At 36.2% G+C, this 19,114-nt stretch overlaps 2 protein-coding genes across 2 annotated transcripts; both read right to left on the minus strand.

The window, feature by feature from the left end:
* Positions 1 to 12,246: 12,246 nt before the first annotated feature.
* On the minus strand, positions 12,247 to 14,393 carry LOC116175893 (probable 28S rRNA (cytosine-C(5))-methyltransferase). Its single transcript, XM_031494252.1, has 4 exons — positions 13,794 to 14,393; positions 13,492 to 13,744; positions 13,187 to 13,446; positions 12,247 to 13,141 (listed from the first exon to the last, which is right to left on the minus strand). Exons 1-4 carry the CDS (start codon positions 14,313 to 14,315, stop codon positions 12,326 to 12,328), a joined length of 1,851 nt encoding a protein of 616 aa, XP_031350112.1. The 5' UTR covers positions 14,316 to 14,393; the 3' UTR covers positions 12,247 to 12,325.
* Positions 14,394 to 15,761: 1,368 nt separating this feature from the next.
* On the minus strand, positions 15,762 to 18,768 carry LOC116175892. The gene is made up of 4 exons (XM_031494251.1): positions 18,587 to 18,768; positions 18,286 to 18,538; positions 17,981 to 18,240; positions 15,762 to 17,935 (listed from the first exon to the last, which is right to left on the minus strand). Exons 1-4 carry the CDS (start codon positions 18,710 to 18,712, stop codon positions 15,815 to 15,817), a joined length of 2,760 nt encoding a protein of 919 aa, XP_031350111.1. The 5' UTR covers positions 18,713 to 18,768; the 3' UTR covers positions 15,762 to 15,814.
* Between the last annotated feature and the right edge of the window lie 346 nt (positions 18,769 to 19,114).

The raw sequence follows: 19,114 nt of genomic DNA on the forward strand, positions 1-19,114 counted from the left end.
AGCTAGTTTTCTTTTATCGTCGATTTATTTTTATTTGTTTATTTATTGTCCCTCTCTTGTTATGGGCTCTCAAATGGCTTTCGCCCAATTACAGAGTATTTTACGAACATGCGTCACGAACTTTCATTCAATTGTAGTATTTACGTACTAATGACTTCGCGGCTTTTTGAGATTCTACCACCCTTCTCGAACTTGGAGTCACTGAAGGTTTTCTCTTTTTCACAATCACTATACGCTAGCGGCTAGTGCGACTGATGCGTCTGTTCCCTTCCCCTTGCCCATATATTGCTGTTTTGCTATGCTAAAAGGGAACCACCGCAAAACTCACGGCCAGCGCCCCTTTGCCACCAACCGTAAGCTCCCATTCTTATCTAATCTGTTACCACAGCGCCGTGCAAAAGAGAACCAACGAAACTGCCAGTTTAAATAGTTATTACCACTCGCGCGTTTGTTAGGGAGGTATTGCATTGTGGTAAAAAATGACCCTCCACTATTTTACGGAAATTGATGTTGGAGGAATCCGAATAAAACGAAATCTCGAAGATGTCTGTCGGTCCGTACTCCCATTTTTGGCTAAACAGCAGAAACGCTTGGAACCAAATTTGGTACCTACACATATTCTTACACGTAAAAGCTTTTGGACAGAATCGCGCATGTGCAGGTGTGCAGGTTATTTTTAACCCTCAAACTCGAGTAGGTACATAGATTTTGACCCAACAGACATCTGTGTCGGGATTAAGTTTAAATGCATTGGTGGAGGAGTTTAGAATTAATCCTAAGTTACAAATTCATCGTTTTCTCCAGATAGGTATCGCCTTTTTTTAAATAAACGCGGTTCTCCTGGGATTTATGTGGCAAATTTTAATATTGGTCTTTACTAAACACTTGTCTTGATCTTTACTGTGAACAATACAACCGATTAATTTACCTAGACTCGCATTGTCCGAGTTTCCTTCTAAAAAGAGACTTTTTGACAATATGGACTTTATTTGTGTCAATCCAGGTCTCCAAATTAAAGACCAATTTAGCGGAAGAAGTAAGGTTCGTCTCCAGATGGTTTTGAAACTTTTCCCTGCCTCCTTTAAAAATCTGCCCATACAAAATGACGGTAGTTGTAAAGACATCTCTCATTATAGGGCGGGTTTCTTCAAAATGTTGTATTTTTTGTTATAGTCAAATTAAATGCGCGTGAAAGTTGGAAGCGACAAACTGTCACGACATAAGACGAATATTATCGGGGGTTACAGGGGGATTATGAGTATTTTACCTTCGTCTTTATCAAGCCTGGTACGCAGCGGGTTTTTTTGCTGACCTCAATTTGGGTTTGTAGGGATTTGATTGTCTAGAAAAAATGAGTGGAGACCTCACAGAATGGGTGTGACTAGAATTTTCTTTACGAGTTTAAAATTTTTTATTTCAAATCGTCTGCTACTTTCTGGACAACCCTCGTATTTAAAGTTTAAAATCTTCAAAATGTGTAAAAAAAATACAGGCTGTCATTTAAATTTTTTGATCGGAGGTGGCTGGGGGCAGTAAATATCACATTGGGATGATGTCATATACTATTAATTTTCCACCTACTGCGTTAATGATATTCCAAAATTGCATTTAAAGATTTCACGCGGACTCCTGGTATATTATTTTACGTGTGGGCCTATCTAGAAAGAATTCAAAATCTTCATTTGTATCTTATAATAAATAATTAAAATCCTCCAGCTGGGTTTAAAAGAACTCTAGTTTTAAGATTGTGAATATTGCGTAACAATGGCACAGTAATTATTTTCATTGTTGGCTACAAAAGCGTAAAGTTTACTTAATTATTTTAGTACAACTAGACTAATAGATTTTAAAATAGAATTCACAGTGGTTTTTAACGCATTTTCTAACTCATGCTGGAAAGCGCTATTATGGCCACTTTTAACGTCCGTCCGTTAGTTTGTCCGAGCCGTTAACTACTCCTACGGTTTTCAAGATTTAGTTCGTTTTTTTTTGCATTCGGTACCTTATAGTTAGCTCTGGGCCATGAAAAATCATGGCAATTCATTTGCGCATGCGTAATGTCAACTTTGTTATTTATAGAAATATTTTTTTGAATTTTTAACCAAATATTCTTCTAGTAAAGGCAAGCATGGCATATTTCAAACATCACGTGTGATTTCGTGAAAATGTTGACAGTGTACATTAGGCATAAAGGATTTAAGACTGTCCAGAAACTGTTTTAAATATCTGGCTTGAGCTAGGAAGCTGTTCTGTCAAGAATTTGGTACACAAATACAGCTTAAGTATAGGAACATTTTTTTGAAACTTTACTTAAGATTGATCACTATCAGAAGAAACTAAGTGAATTTGGGCTCTCCATCTCTTTGATCTTATAGGTTATAACCCGTTGTGCGTTATACCTAATCCTCCACATGGCCTTCCTCTAGAGTGGAGAGAGGGTGAATATAATGACCTAAAAAAGGGTGTCGATTGCCCTTTTTTGTTGAATATAGTTTGTCCCTATAGAGGTTAGTTTGGCAGGTCTGGGTTAGGTGCAATTTTACCTTTGGGAAAGTTAATGATATTTTTTTGTTTTCGAGTCAAATTGTGATCTCGCTGAATTTAAATGAAGTACATTAAAACGGGGAATTGCGTTGTGTATTGCATGTCTCCAGATAAAAATGTAGGTATATTTTTAAGACGTGGGTATAGGTAAATAGGTGAGTTGGTCACTAACACCGAACATTTTCACTTATTTAACGACGCGAAAAAAAAAAAGTTAACTGTAAAGTGACATGCGACGATAATTAATTTTTTTAAAAAGAATTATTTATGCAGACTATTCAGCAACGTGCACGGTGCGATAAGACTCGAAAATATGCAAAGACGCAAATTTTTAAATCGATAATGTATATAATTGCGCCACTTAGTCTTTGGAGCAGTGTCCAAATTTTAGAGCGTAGGTACATATTGCATGTCGTCCCTTACATTTACGTACCTATCTATTCCGCCATCTTTATAGTTCATTGTTTATGCAAAGTGAGCAATCACGTAACAATATAAACATTAGTATTTACTCAATGTTTGATAGAATCGAAAGTAGTATTCTTGATTGCCGCTTAAATGGTGTACAAAATTTTATATGATCCTCAATCCATCAACTGTTTATCAAACGCCACGCAAATGTATGCATACTTGCATGCATCATGTTATGGAAAAGTGTTAATATGCATGTGGGGCAGTGAAAATTTTCAGGTTGTCGACTTAAAGTTTTCCGGTTAATGCGTTACATTTTGAAATTCATAAATGGAATAATTTTCCGGGAACCATCGGGGATGGTGCGCCCACGGTTTAGGTATGCCGTTTGGGCTGGCTAATAACCCAGTCATGCTCTGTAATTTACGCCCGGAATTTATAGTTGGATATTTTGCAATTAAATTGGGAAATTATAACGGGAACAATCAATTATTTAAAATGAATTGTAAAACAGGCCATTCTTGATCCAAACTATTCATCGCTTTAGAACGAACTTTACCTATACTGCGTAGTTTGTGCAGATGGAAGAAATACACTTCTTTTTGTAATAGGTCCCTAATTGTTGCGTAGTAGGGTATTATAGAAATGAAAACGCAACTCATCCACAGAAAAGGATATAATTATGTCTAGCTTAACCACGAATGAGCAACATTGGAGGAAATTAAAATCTGATCGCTTAAACTGAAAGAAAATTGTAAGAATACGTTCGCGTGCAATAAAAGCTTGTAAACACTTCGTGTGATGTAGGAACGAGTGCAGGCCACGCCAAATTATAATATAATCCGCTTTTTCGAGAAAAAATATAGAGTAAATAGCGACCTTAATCTACCCCCTAACCCAACTAATAACAACGAAAAATATTCATTTTCATTTGGGTCGTTAGCGTTCCGAAGTCGATTTAAATAATAAAACACCTTAAAATTGACTTTTCCCGCGTTGGAAAGAAGCGGGGTTGGGGAAATTGGAATAACCATCAATATTGGATTACCTACTGAACAAAATCGGATCGCATGTAAATCTTACAAATTAAAGCCAAGGTGAATTTCGATTAATTTACTTCGGTTGTTTGAGGCGATTTTGCAACATTACGAAGGTCAAGGGTCGTTATTATTACTTCGACTGAAAGTGAATCATGCTGGAAATGCTTTTTTACCCCCTCGTTTTCTGATTTTTACGCGCTAAGATAAAGACGTTGATTTCGTGGGGAGCACGCGATTATGTAGTTTTGATTTATTAGGAATCGATTACCGAAGTCCGTAATTACTCAAAATTAGACATTCACAAAAATCAAGCCGCCTCGTAATAATTCTGGCCCCTTATACTGCTCGCTCTATGCAAGGGTATTCCACACCTCCAGACTCTCCAGTGCTATGTTCTCACCCAAAATATTTAGAACAATCATCACAGGGAGGAATCGATTACCTACCTTTTTCCCAAAAACTACTATGACAGTTGCTTTCGGGAAAGACCCATTAAATCTCTTGAAGGCTTCAGAAGAAAATGGCTTCAACAATTAGGGTGTCTATTACATGCATAATTATTCTATCCTGAAAGTTCACGATTTTCCTTAAATTTTGGCCTCCTAGTAAAAACAAATAGCATATACAGGGTGGTGACTTGCGTCACGCATCATAGGGATTTCAATGTAAAATTCATAACATGCGATTATTGGCTCCCCAAATTATTTTAGAGCAAAAATGTATGAAGGTTTTATGTAGAAAAAAATTTTTTACGTCAATAAACCGTATTAGTTTTCAATTTTTTACATAGTAAAGACGGAAAATTGAGAAAATAAAACCCGCATCTTTTTGAATAATCTGCGATGCCATGGAATTTTCTAAAACAAAAAGATGTCAAGTTGTCAATTAGCAGCTGGAGTTTATGATCAACTTGATTACTGTCTTGCAGTTAATGGTGACTTATTCGAACATTTACTGTCAATTGTTGTATTAGAAAACCGTTTTTAGTAATTTGGTCTTTCTTTATGTTGAATTCGCCGTTCTAAATATAATACTTTTTGATAGAATTTGATTTGTTTTATAGCAGACATTCCATGGCATGACGGATATTGTAGTTTTTGTATTATAAAATTCCATGGCATCACAGATTATTGGAAAAAGATGCAGGTTTTATTTTTACAATTTTCTGTCTTCATTATATGTAAAAAATTGGAAACTAACGCGGCTGATTGACGTAAAAAATTTTTGTCTATAAAAAACCTTAATACATTTTTGCTCTAAAATAATTTGGGGAGCCAATAATGGCATATTATGAATTTTACATTGAAATCCCTATGATGCGCGACGCAAGTCACCACCCTGTATACATATAGCGATAAAAAATGAGTGACCATCGAGTCACCTATGGAATTTTTGATTAAATGGGAAATCGACAAATCGTACTTAACTCGAGCTTCCAAAGGCGACTCGACAGTTACTCATATTTGATCGCCCGATATGTTGAATTGCTTGACGCATTTAGTTTAATTGGTGTGTCCATACGTATTGAAAACAGTGAAACGAGTTGTTCAAGGATCTGTGTATGTCGCTCTAATGATCGGCCAACATGAATACAAAGCAAGAAATGAGAGGGGGTGGGTGGAGGGGGCGGTGAAATGGGAATTTAATACGTAAATTACAAAAACAATCAAATTCAAATTCATATCAGAGTTGCCCTCTCTTAATCACACGAGAATAGCTCTAGGGACTTCTTTGATTACAGCTATTGAAAGCCTTCCAGGACACTTACTTTGTCACTTCTTTTCCAATTTGAAATTATAATAGTTTTCAACTCGGTTTCCAAGCTGTACGGCAACATTGAAGAATTTTATTTCCCTCTTAATCGGGACTTTAAAATATTGTACCTACCACCATCTTCCACGGACATGAAATTATTTACTAAAACGGTGCCCGACATTCGCACCAAGAGATAATGGTACGAATAATACACATAATATCATTTCTGTTAAATTAGGCCTGTCCTACCATAACAATAATATAGGGGTATTTTCAGGGTTTAGAGTTCATAGGCGCCTGCATTAGGACATAACCTGTCTCATATTAGACAAGGGTATAATATTTGCGTAGAGTTTCGAGACCCATCACATAACAGTATTCCAATATTCTAGAGTAATAATTAGATACCTACATTTGGTAGCATGATAATAAAATAATAGTGGAGTGGCAATATAACATTCAAGCTTACTTGACTTCCGAGACAAGCGAAGGAAGTTCTAGAACTGAGTTGCATGGTCAGATGCAGGTGTAAATCATTTATCTATCATACACATGGTGTCTAACAACTAAACAAGAACAAAACAATCTCGAAGTGTTAATTCAATCAAGATTGTTTAAAGCTCCCTGCGAGGTTTTCTATCGGCTTGCCAATATTTTCGAACAAAGGGATCAGGTCTGAGAAAAACCGTCGAAGAAACCTTACTGAGTCGCTTTATACAACTCAGGGGTAATGATTCTCATTCAGATACCCTACTGTTCGTTTCTTTAAATCGCACCAGTAGCTGGTACACCATGGAGGCTTGAGGGTTTGCCCCTTTTATTTTGATTCGAAAACCCATCATGCTACGTTTTCACCAAAAGTATCATCAATTACCTACTAGTGACTAAAAGATTATGACAATACAAGAACAAATTCATATACGTGTGGAACCCTGCCTACGTATCGAACCCTAACAATATGCCTTAACTTGTATTAACACCTTGTACTAATATTTAACCTTCCTAATCCACCCTGTCGTGTTGCGAACATTAAGCTAAGCTAAATGGCAATTCCCCATAACGATTGCAACATAATTCGTAATGTTTAAAACGTAATTAACGACATTCCGCACTAATAGCACTCTTCGTTTCACCTACCCTGCAATCCATAGCATTATGACCAATTTTATTGCATTTATAACACTTTCCATGGAATTGAATTCTTTATTTTATTTTATAAATATTCTTTTGCAAACGTTTAAAGTTCTTCTTCTTTCCTGCAAACGCTGTAATTTGTTGCGGCTCCTCTTCTTGTAACTTTTGGAAAAATTGAGCTAATAAATCATTTCTTACATTTCAGCACCACTACTTTTCAGCTTTCGATTTTCAAAATAGATCAAATCAGACGTAACTTTATCATTATCACCTTAAGTCTTGCTAATTGCTTCCTTACCAACCATTATAATGAACAGCAGACTTTTTTGCAAAGGCCGAATACAGACTTTTCCACGTTTCTTTAGCAGTCTCCTTGTTACTGTACATAAATGACAAGCACTCATTATTTATGAGACAGACCAGCCGGTCCTTCGCGCTTTGTATTATCTCTCTTCAAGAAGTCATTCCTATCCTTTCCTTCGGTAGGTGGATCGCCCGTTAAAGCGTCCGCTAAATTCAGGGAGACCATGTAAACCTTGACCCTGAAGGAAGAATATGTTATTTGATTTTGTACAACTCAACAATGATTCGAAGTAGGTATTTCAAAATACTTGATGATTCTCTCACTTAATTAACGACATGATGGATCACACTTCTGACTTCTGGGATGCACATGTAGGTAGGCTAATATTATGCACCTCTACCTGCTCGTTTGCTGCATTCATTCTTAATTCTTCCTCTCCTATTTTCATTTTAGACTCTATTTTAAATTTTGAAAAACCGCCTCAAACTTAAGCACTAAGGTTTAAAAATCCTTAACGCTACGGGTTTGGCCAAAATCTTACACTTAGAACAATATGCTTTGTCGGTTTCTCAATGAAATTGGTGATTAAGTAAATGAAATTTTCGCGCTATCAACTCAACCAGAAATTATACTAATTTACAGTTGCAACTGGAAATTATCCTTGACGCAGGTAGTATATAATTAGTAGACTATAATTCCCAGTTACAACTGTAAATTAGCATAATTCTCAGTTACAACTGTAAATTAGTGTAATTCCCAATTACAACTGTAAATTATAAACTAATTCCCAGTTACAACTGTAAATTAGTATAATTCCCAGTTACAACTGTAATTTACAAAATAATTTCCTATGTGTCCTATCCAGAGCTTCGTAGGAAAGCGTAGATTTAGTTCCTATACATCAAATTAATATGTTTTTCCTTTTCACAAACAAAACTGGTGAATAAATAATGGTTTTGCTCCAATTTTCAAGTGAACCTATTTTGCAAAAAATAAATAATAAAAATATCTACAATAAATTTTTGAAAAAAAATCATTCTTCTGCTTACCATGCATCTTACGCTCTCTAGCGGCCAACCTAGAAACTTACAAATCATTTCCAGCAAAGATCAGTAGTATGATCTTTGTTTCCAGTAAATTCCCTTGACCGTTTCTTTTTCCCACGCCGTGCCTGTGACCTTTATTAATAGGACTAAGGGCACGCTGTACTCTGTACAGGGTGGTCCAAATTGGACACTTTCTTATGGAAACCCCCTTTATTTTAAGAGATAGAAAACGATGGGCCTAGGTGTCGCTGGACCTCAACTTTAAAGAGAAATTCACTGGCGCAAACAAAATTCAGCTATCTCTAATCGTTTGGCCGGTAGGGGGCGTTTCTCGAATTGAGTCGATTATTCTTGAATGCGCCATAACTTTCTTATTATTAAAGATAATTGATTTTGGTAAAATCTTTCTTAAGACGCAAAAACTGTGCACTTATCGCGATGGATTCTATACACGGTGTTTTTTTAAGATGGGCCATACAATGTAAAGGCGTTGAGTTATTTAAAATGGGCCATAGGGAAATTTACATTGCATCAATTGTTTCAGTCAGCTTCCTCGCGAATCATCTGCAACAGTACTGTAGAAATTGTTTCTAAACAGAGCTGGGCAGAATACTTTGAATACTAAATAGTAAATACTTTACACAAATCAAAGGTATTTGAATATTAAATACTTTTACGTCCAGCACAAATACTATCAAAGGTATTCGAATACTATAAAAAGTAATCGAATACTTTGAAAAGTATTCGAATACAGTTAAAAGTATTCAAATTCTTGTCACTCAAATACATTAAAAATTTAAAATAGTATACTAGATAAATGTCTCAATATTACTTAAAAAATCAAATTATACTTTGCATGGGGTTAGCTTTTTTTATATTTCTATTGTTATATACAAATTTAAGGGGAGTAAAAGCGTATTATTATTATTATATTATTATATAGGAGGTACCTACGAGGACCTTTCTTATACCAGTTATATCCTTAAGAATACCTGTACCAGTTTTCAAAGCGTCGTGCACATGATACGTACGCCTTTCTGAAATTAATCCTAGCGATTTTGGATCAGATCCATTTTTGACCATCCGTTTGTCCGTGTGCATGATAGTTTGTTTAGAAACGTGCGATCGCTTTGAAAATTGGTACACATGGTCTTAAGGATATAAGAAAGAAAGGTCCTATTGTTTTTAAGTTACGTAGACTATCGAGTCAAAAAGTTTCACTCCAGGATCGTTCGGTATTCAGTTGTATCGGATTTTTATATTTGATTTTGTGACAATGGAAACTTTCCCTAAACATTTCTAAATTGTTCTCAAATATTTGAATAACTTAAAAGTACTGCCTTTTTTTGAGGCCGGAAAAAAAATTGTCTGAGATCGACCGGGAAAAAACATTTTCTTATAGAATTTGGCCCGTAGAATCCATAATTTCAAACAGTTCCAAGATTGGGCTACTAGTTCAAAAGTTACAGCCCTTTGAATTTTCTTTCGAAATTGGTTTCTAGTATAACTTTTGATTGAGAAGTCTGATCGAAAAAGTACGAATTGTTTTGGATTCTACGCACCAAAATTAATAAGAAAAAGTGTTTTCCCGAGAAATTTTGGTGTAGTCGATTTTTGGTAAAAAAGGGAGGGACTGCCTTTTTTGAGGCCCGAAAAAAAAATTGTTTCAGATCGACCCGGAAAAAAAATTTTCTTATAGAACTAATCGAAAAAGTACGAATCGTTTTGGATTCTACGCACAAAAATTAATAAGAAAAAGTGTTTTCTCCAGAAATTTTGCAGTAGTCGATTTTTGATAAAAAGGGAAGGTATTCAAATACTATGCGAAGTATTCGAATATTTTACGAAGTTTCCAAATACTTTGCGAAGTACTATTTGAATACTAAATATTTGTGAAAGTATTTGAGTTACAAATACAAATACTGCTTCCATAAAAGTATTTAATTACAAAGTATTTGAATACTTTAATGGATTTGAATACTAAAAAGTATTTACAAAATTGAATACTGCCCAGCTCTGTTTCTAAATCAACAAATTTATTTAAATGAGATATAAACGTATAAAATTACAATCGGTGCTCGAATTGTTTTCCACCGGCAACCTTATCCGATACTCGGCACTGAATAGCCCACATTACCACTCAGCTACTGTGCCCACTCTTGTACAAATTGTACTACATGCATGAACACCTTTTTGAGGGGCGGTATACATGTTGCTACTTCGTTGATGCAGTTTGAAGGATCAGATTGAGAACTGTCAGTGAAATAAGTTAAAAAAACTAAGCGCAAGGCCAAGATTTCAGAACAATTGGCGCAATGTAAATTTCCCTATGGCCATTTTAAATAGCTCAACACCTTTACAATGTCGTATGGCCCATCTTAAAAAAACACCCTGTATAAAAAAGTGCTTTAAGAAATATTTTGTCAAACTTAAATTACCTATCTTTAATAATAAGAGTTATGGGGATTAAAGAAATTGACTATAAATTCGAGAAGCGCCCTCTAGCGGCCAAACGATTAAAGATAGCTGAATTCTGTTTGCGCCAGGGATTTTCTCTTTAAAATTGAGCTCCAGACACCTTTCGCCCGTTTTTTCTATCTCTCAAAATAAAGTTTCCATAAGAAAGTGTCAAACTTGTAGTTTGTACCCTGTACACAAGCACTGAGGGTAAAGATATGTTGGATGCCTATATCTTAGATCATATAGTTTACAGATTGTATGATCTAAAGGGCCCCATTCACATGCGGATATGTACGGCGGATCTGTACGGCGGACATGTACGCGGGACAGATCCGTATCAATTCGTATGTGTGTATCCGCGTGTTCGGCGTACATATCTTGCTCGCCATCCGTCGATCAGAACGACGAGCACGGACAGCGAGCCGGACAAATACGCACGTGTGTAGTCGTTTCACGGATTTGTTTGCCGGACATAGAATCATCAAATACATAATTCTTGAAAATATGTTTGGAAATTTAAGAGATCAAAATGGAAATGCGACTCAACCTACTCCAATTAAACAATCTTTTAAAAAAATATTTTGTTTAAATTACTTTGAATATAATGCAGGCGCAAATTGTGCTAAAGATTTAAATGATCTTTTGGGTAATTTTACAAGCAAAATTGCGGAACAACACCGAACTGTTGGTGAAACTGTTAGTCAAATACAATCCGATCAGTTACCTTTTGGGGATATTTTAAATGTAAAATTTGAAGACTACGGTCATATTAACATTCCAGAACACAATGCGCATTTTTGGGGAACAATTTAAATACTGGTAAAGATTGTAGTGCCTTACTCCACCAACCAAGCACACCTAACTACTAATGAAATTATTTTATGCCATTTCCGAGCATATTCTGCCAAGGCTGGTGGCTTATTTGAAAGTTTCAGGTATAATTTTCCCGAGAAGCTGAGGGGAGATTGCACAACTGAAGTAAAGTCATATGAGAGTACTTTTTTCGTTTCATGAACCACTGTTTTGACCATAGTCTCTTTTTTTCGTATCTTCAAATAAAACCTCCAATTATTGTAAGTTTCTGATCCATACCAATTACCACAGAAAGAACACAACCCAGGGCTAGTACTACAGAACTGAAATAGCGACAGAACGCCGCCTGCTTGTCTATTGAGATTTGTCCGTGATCTGTGTACAGCCATATCCGCCTGTGTGTAGCTCAACACGGATCTGTCGGCCGTACAGATCCGCATGTGAATGGGGCCCTTAAGGCCTATATCAAAGAGGGTACTCTTTGCCTACATCGACCTAGTCGTAACTTTTTTGAAAGAAAAACGGTCGCCGACAGAAAGTGTTCGTTCCTATTTTCAATAAAACTGCTATCGCGATTTATAAAAAGAATTAATTTTGATTACAAACGCGAACCTACATCCAATTCTGCGTTATCAACAAAAAAAATCCTAGAGGCCATCTTCATTTCTATTTGTTTGCTGGTCTAGCAAAAGCTATAGGAGAAATAATGGACAAAATCTAAAGAATAGGATTTATTTTTCATATCTTTGACATTTTTAAAGGAACTTTTAAAACTTTTTTGATTTACAATTGTACAGATTATTACCAAAAAACGTCCCCTAGTATTCCTTTCTTCTAGATTTTGTTGTTTCAACAAAGTCTTCCTGAAAGTCTCTTTGATAATCTTGATCAGTTTCTCTAGACATCTCTTTTGAGTTTCGTTTATAAGTTCTATGTCGGCTAAGCCAACCCCTTGTCCCTGTAGAGGTGGCGCTTGCATCTACTTCTCGTTTTCTTTCAAAAACAGCAACAAAAATGGCATTTGTTAAATCCCTTTTTGGAACAGTATAAACGCACTTTTTCTGTATCGCTTTAAAACATTGATTTGGACAAATATTAACGAAAGTATGATTTAATGCAGCATCTGGTGAGATGAGCTTAAAATCGGTCATTTTCTTTAAAGCGTTACGCACTACGTATTCATTCTCTTGCCAATGAATGGAGCTTGTAGAGTAAACGACCCGTTTGGCTTGAGGAAATTGTGAGAGCGCGTGTTCAAGTAGGAGCGTTTGAAATCTTATTAACTTTGTTAAACGGTCGTGATTTACGGTGTTCACCTGATCAACATTAATTCGATCAATAATTCCAGATCCCGAGCAGATAGGGTTGATTAAAATATACTCCACATTGGGACACTCTTCCGCTGAAACTTTAAGAACATCTTTATGAATGGGTTTGATGCACGTGGCACCGGTCTCATTAATCAGTGACGTGAGAGTATGATAGCGGTTTTCGTCCCTTTCGACCGCATACACGGTTCCTTTGTTTTGTAATCGTTCCGCCAGGAATATGGTTTTTAGCCCCGGTGCTGCACACATATTCAGCACTACAGTTCCAGGTGTTGGGTTTAACAAGTGCACGGGAATGCAACTGGCCTAAACGTAACAATTAACAAGCGACACACTTACAATCTACGCTACCTTATCTTGTAAAAAAATCGACTTGCACTTAAACGTTTCGTGATTGTACAATTCTGCTTTGTCAGAAAATATAAGTAGTTCTTTGATGTGGAGATCTAACATAAATTGGCCACTGTGCAAGGAAGTTGTTTGTTCAACGAATGTGCTGTAATCGTCACCAGCATGTTCCACAAATTCCCAACCTTCATTAGTGAAACCGTCGATGGCCTCGTCTACTGTGAGAGCAAATGTGTTCACCCGTACATAGCGTGGCTTATAAACTGAAAATGAGAGTGATCATGTAAGGTACCATTACCTCAAACTACCTCGTGCTTGCACTGACATATTGGAACCAGCGTATCTTTCCAACTTGGACTGGTATGACTTGATAATTTCAATTGGTCTACATTGTCCATTAAGCCCATTGTCCGACCAAAGTAGCTGTGTTACCAAGATGCGTGCGAGCCATGGATCAAAACGTGTTTCCTTCACCAACAGTTCTGCTCTAGCAATGATATCATTAATTTGAGAGTAATTTTGTACAGTTTTTGATACTAAAGCATACATAGCCCTGAGATTCTAAAAGTGGGTGTTTAATAATTATCAGATGCAAGTGTAAATATATTACAATGTGTTTCCTTTGACTGTAAACGGTTTCTTTTATATTGCTACCATTTTCAATAATTTTTCGAAGACACTTGGATGCTTGTTTGAATATTTGTGGAACTTTTTCGGAATGTTTAAACTGCTCTTGCTCGTCGCAGTTCATAGTATAATTAGAATGTTCAGGATTTTCATCTTTCCACATATTTGTGTCTTTTGAAAGCATCTGATGACTGTAATCACTTTTCACAGTGGTCTGTATAATGTCAGTGGAAGCGACGATACTACTGGATGGCGGACTATGAGTTTGATCGACATCATTCCAGTCGGATTCCTGTTTTATTTGTAAACCAAAATAGTCACACTCTTCTTTTATATGAAACTTTTGTTCGTTAAGAAAGGAATTTATTTCCTCTTCCCGTTTCACATTAAGCGGTTTAATGTTGTCGTCGATTTCGGTATAACTTGAATTAAAATTGACTTCCTGCTCCTCCTGCTCTTGTGGTTCACGTTTAATAATTACATCTATACTATTCTCCATTGCCATATTTTTCTTCTTTCCAATTACAGTACAAACGAGATAATTTTTTATATGAGAAATAAAAAATTTATTTGAAAGGTTATGTTACTTTTGTAGTAGGATTGTTGAACTACAGTTATGCTATTTTAACTACTAACAGTAGTTAAACTGAACATTGTGTAGTTCATAACGAATATCGGGATCGGAAATCCTTATTAACGGATTCAAAAACACTCGAAAAAATACGAACTCGAAATAATTCTATACTTACTTAGAAATCGATTGCAAAACTTCTTAAAGTTACGTTTAAGCGATTCGGAATCTGATGTTCTCTTGTCCCTTTTCCTCTAAGCTCTAAGATCAGACTTGATAGCTTGTAAAGCATTCAAAAATCTGTATCACTTTTGGACCTTGCTAAGCTGCTAGAGTTTTTTGTGCACTTTCTAGCTAGAGGTCTCTAGATTCTTTCCAGAGCTGTCTATGGCCTTACCAGAGCCTTTTATAAGACCTTATCAGTTCAGGCCAAGCCTTTTTAAATCCTAAATAGAAATATTTGTAAACACGTTTTTTTATTTAGTTGCTGATGCGGCTATCGATTTCGAGCATTCTTGGTCATCTTCAGGCCGAGCTATATTATATGGTTTTAAACGATCTTACAATGTATGTAGTGATGTTTTTCTTACCGTCAAAGATGAATAAGTGAGTAAAAATTGAAACGAAATGTTGTTAGTATGACTATGTTCAGGAAAGCTTTCCTGATATATGATATGTGAGAATGCTTATAGTATAAGTTTAATTCATGTCAAAGTCTATTTTATCTATTTATTTAAGTAGAAAGTTAAGTTAATTAGAGGGCCCCTTCTTGTATGGCTTACGCACAGTCTGACACCGGACCACGAGTAAGAAAGTAACATTATACAACAAAGCAAGGTTCGCTCCGATCAAGCGTCACCCTTCGCAATAATTAAAGCATCATAACATGCTCCTAATACTATCGAAGGGACAGTTGCGAGAATTAACAAAACAATTAAGTCAGTATTAAGTACCGTATCGAAAGTACCCGCGACTTTTCCTTAACCTACCCATCACGGCCGAGTACGGTACATAATTGTCATTTGACGCGACACCATTGTCTTTTGGCTTTGAAGGAAACTTGTAACTTTGTACCCATATACGAAAACATAAACATTTCCTATGTTAGAATTATAAAAAATATAAAATGTTACGTACAAAACACAAACAAATTATATAAACAAATGCAAAATGACAGGCAAAAATAACGACAAACTTAAACTGCAGAACGTTTTCGTAACAAAAGTTATAACGAAGATGTCGGTATGTACCCTAGCCAGCGCTGGTGCTCGATATCACAAGTCGCGCGGTGGCCAGCTCTCAAAAATGTGTGCACCAGTGTAAGTTGTTATATACAGGGCGGAACTTCTGAGAAGTTTTGAAATTAAACTAAACTTTGAATTACAATTTTCCTTTTAATGAACAATTGTACAAAAATTAATAGAACATTCTCCTTAATGTTTATTTTTCTTCTTACTCTTCTTTGTATGCTCAACGTTTGACGCAAACTCCTCTTCCATACTTTTGTCGTTAACATCAGCATAATTTTCCGATCCATCTTTTGCTTTCTTCTTTTTCTTATGTTTATCAGTTTGTTCTCCGGGCTCTTCAGTGATATCTTTCTTCTTTTTCCTATTCTTTGTAACTTCCTCATGTGCACCATCAAATTTTAACATTGGATTCGATTTTTCAAGCTCCTCCTTTTCTTGCCTCACACTATCTTCAAATTCTTTGCTTAAATTTTGCAAGACCATATCGAAGGACTCTTCATCATGTCTATCCCTTTTCTTCTTTTTAGTTTTTATATCCACGCTTGCTTTCTCATCTTCGCAATCGCCTTCTAGTCTCATACTAATTTCTTCAGTCTTCTTTTTCTTCTTATGAGCTTGCTGTAAATTTTGATCCGATATCTCTTCTATAGAATGGGTAATATGAATGTCATCAGTGCTTGGGTCACCTTTAGTTTTTTTCTTCTTCTTACTAAAAATGAGACTGTCTTCTTCAGACGGTATAGCTAATGGAATTTCATCAGTTACATGCTTCCGTTTCTTCTTTTTTTTGTGGCTTTTTTCGTCTGAATTTGAATTTAAGTCTTTGTTAGCTTCTGGTAGGTGGTAGTCTTCCAAAATGGACTCTTTTTCTTTTCTTTTCTTTCTTTTCAAGGTTTCTTGCGTTTCATCAGCAGTCTGCGGCCTAAGTTCTTTAACTGCTGCATCTCCTTCTGTATCCTCCGATGTGGCACGCTTCCTCTTCTTTTTCTTTCGAGACTCTTGAACGCCCTCGTCATTCTCATTTGCTACTCCATCTAGACCAACCAAAGTGGATTTCTCTTTGCCTTTTTCTTCACAATTCACAACTTCGTGAAGCTCTCCAGATCTTTTTGCTTTCTTTGTCTTTCTTGAAATTTCTTCGGACTGTGCAACTGTCGCTGCGCCACAATTAATAGTTATGCTTTCAGAAATGCTCATTTTGCTTTTTTTCTTCTTCTTTTCAAAATCTTGATCACTTTGAATTGATTGTTCCAATTCCCCCTTTTTCTTTTTGGAAACATGACTATCGTCGTCATTAGTGGATGAAATTACAAATGTGGGTTCTTCATCAATGATTTTCTTTTTTTTCTTTTTCTTAGTACTATTTTCTTCTAAGTTGGCAGATGTTTCTACTACTTCACAAGACTCTGGAGGGTGATTCTTTTTTGTCTTCTTTGGAATTTCTTCAGTTTCCTCTTGAAATGAGTCGATGTTTTCAGAAGTACTGCTTTCGTGTCTTTTACCATCAAGAGATTCTTCAGTGGCATGATCCCTTTTTTTCTTTTTTTTATTACTGCTCTCTTCTAAGCCAACCATGGCCTCCTCGTTCACCTCATTATTTTTGAATTCTTCCCGATTGTTTTCGTTGTGTCCCCGTTCTACCCACTCTTTCGTTCTCTCAAAAACAGCAACAAAGAAACCGTTTGTCAGATCCCTCTCCGGAATGGTATAGACACACTTGCTTCGTATAGCTTTTAAATCATTGTCCGGATTATCTTTAAAAGTATTCAAAAATGTATGTTTCAACAGGCCATCTGTCGATATCAGCTTAAAGTTGATCCTATTTTTTAAAACCTCACTGACTACATAATCGTTCTCTTTAGAATAAATGGAGCATGTCGAGTAAACAACACGTTTTGCTTTAGGAAACTTTGTAAGAGCATGTTTGAGCAGAAGTATTTGAAAGTTCGCTAATTTGCTTATACGCGCTTCGTCTATTGTCGTCACCTCGTCAATATTAACGCGGTCTACAATTCCTGAGCCTGAACAACTCGGATCGACTAGAATATACTCCACATTAGGGCACTCCTCCGCTGAAACTTCAAGAACATCTTTGTGAATGGTTTTGATGCACGTGGCTCCAGACTCATTAATCATTGACGTGAGAGTATTATAGCGGTTTTGGTCCCTTTCAACGGCATACACAGTTCCTTTATTCTGTAACCGTTCCGCGAGGAATATCGTCTTTAGCCCAGGTGCCGCACACATATCGAGCACTACACTTCCAGGTGTTGGGTTTAACAAGTGCACGGGTATGCAACTAGCCTAAATGTAAACATTAACAAGCGACACATTTACAATCTACGCTACCTTATCTTGCAAAAAAATCGACTTGCTCTTGTACGTTTCGTGATTGTACAATTCGGTTTTGTGGGAAAATACTAGCAATTCTTTTATGTGAAGGTCTAACATAAATTGACCATTCTGCAAGGAGGATATGCGTTTAATGAACGAATTATAATCGTCCCCACAATGCTCCACGAATTCCCAACCTTCGTTAATAAAACCGTTGATTGCCTCGTCTACTGTAAGAGCAAAGGTGTTAACTCTCACATAGCGTGGTTTCATAACTGAAAATTCGGTAGTTACATAGCGTACAGATCAATATCGCCTACCTCGTGACGACCCCTTTAAATTTGAGTTTGCATATTTTTCCAGTTCCGAACGGTATGACAGTATGATTTTAATCGGTGTACAATTACCACACAGTCCATTGTCTGACCACAGCAATTGTGTCGCTAAGATACGCGCGAGCCATGGATTGAAACGTGTTTCCTTCGTCAACAGGCCTACCTTATCGAACATGTCGTTAATCTGTGAGTAATTTTGCACAGTTTTCGTCACTAATGCATATATACCTTTGATATTCTAAAAAACAGCATTTGCTACGAGAAGTAAATGATGCAAAATACATACATTAAAACTTCGTTGATTGAAAACCAATTCTTTTAAACTGCCCCCTTTTTCCTTGAATTGTTGCAGACATTTTGCCGCTAATTTATATATTTGAGGAACTTTTTCGGAATGGTTAAACTGAGACATTTTTAACTTTATGGAACGAGCATTCTCGCAAATGAGGTTAGAAATAGAAAAATTTGGTTATGTTTTATAGTAGAACTACTCCCGTTTATTGAGTCTACTATTATTGGAAACTTTGAACTACTGATAAAGATAACACCTACTACTAAAAATTAGTTGGGCCAACATTTCTGGATTTGTTAGGTAGATAATTAACTTTCGCAATTAAGAATGGGGATTATTTTGAAAAGAAATGCCGTTATAATGAAATGCGGGTAGATCCTTTTGTGCCAAATGTGTAGGTGTATGACTGTATGAGTATGACACATTGCATATCAACCTGCATGTTGTGCTCCAGATTTTCCATTTCCTTTCTCAAATGCATTTTTATTTAATTTACCAATTGCGGCGGATGTATTTTAGATG

The sequence above is a fragment of the Photinus pyralis genome, unplaced genomic scaffold, assembly GCF_008802855.1.
Source record: "Photinus pyralis isolate 1611_PpyrPB1 unplaced genomic scaffold, Ppyr1.3 Ppyr1.4_LG7, whole genome shotgun sequence".
NCBI classification, from domain to species: domain Eukaryota; kingdom Metazoa; phylum Arthropoda; class Insecta; order Coleoptera; family Lampyridae; genus Photinus; species Photinus pyralis.

Bases quoted from the DNA above. Each gene is read 5' to 3' on its own strand.
- LOC116175893 (XM_031494252.1), bottom strand. From the start codon at position 14,315: ATGGCAATGGAGAATAGTATAGATGTAATTATTAAACGTGAACCACAA. The intron at 13,745-13,793 runs GTAATATATTTA...ACCCACTTTTAG, and splicing joins ACAGTCAAAGGAAACACATT to AATCTCAGGGCTATGTATGC. The intron at 13,142-13,186 runs GTAGCGTAGATT...TGTTACGTTTAG, and splicing joins CGATTTTTTTACAAGATAAG to GCCAGTTGCATTCCCGTGCA.
- LOC116175892 (XM_031494251.1), bottom strand. From the start codon at position 18,712: ATGTCTCAGTTTAACCATTCCGAAAAAGTTCCTCAAATATATAAATTA. The intron at 18,539-18,586 runs GTATGTATTTTG...GCTGTTTTTTAG, and splicing joins TCAATCAACGAAGTTTTAAT to AATATCAAAGGTATATATGC. The intron at 18,241-18,285 runs GTAGGCGATATT...CCGAATTTTCAG, and splicing joins TTTAAAGGGGTCGTCACGAG to TTATGAAACCACGCTATGTG.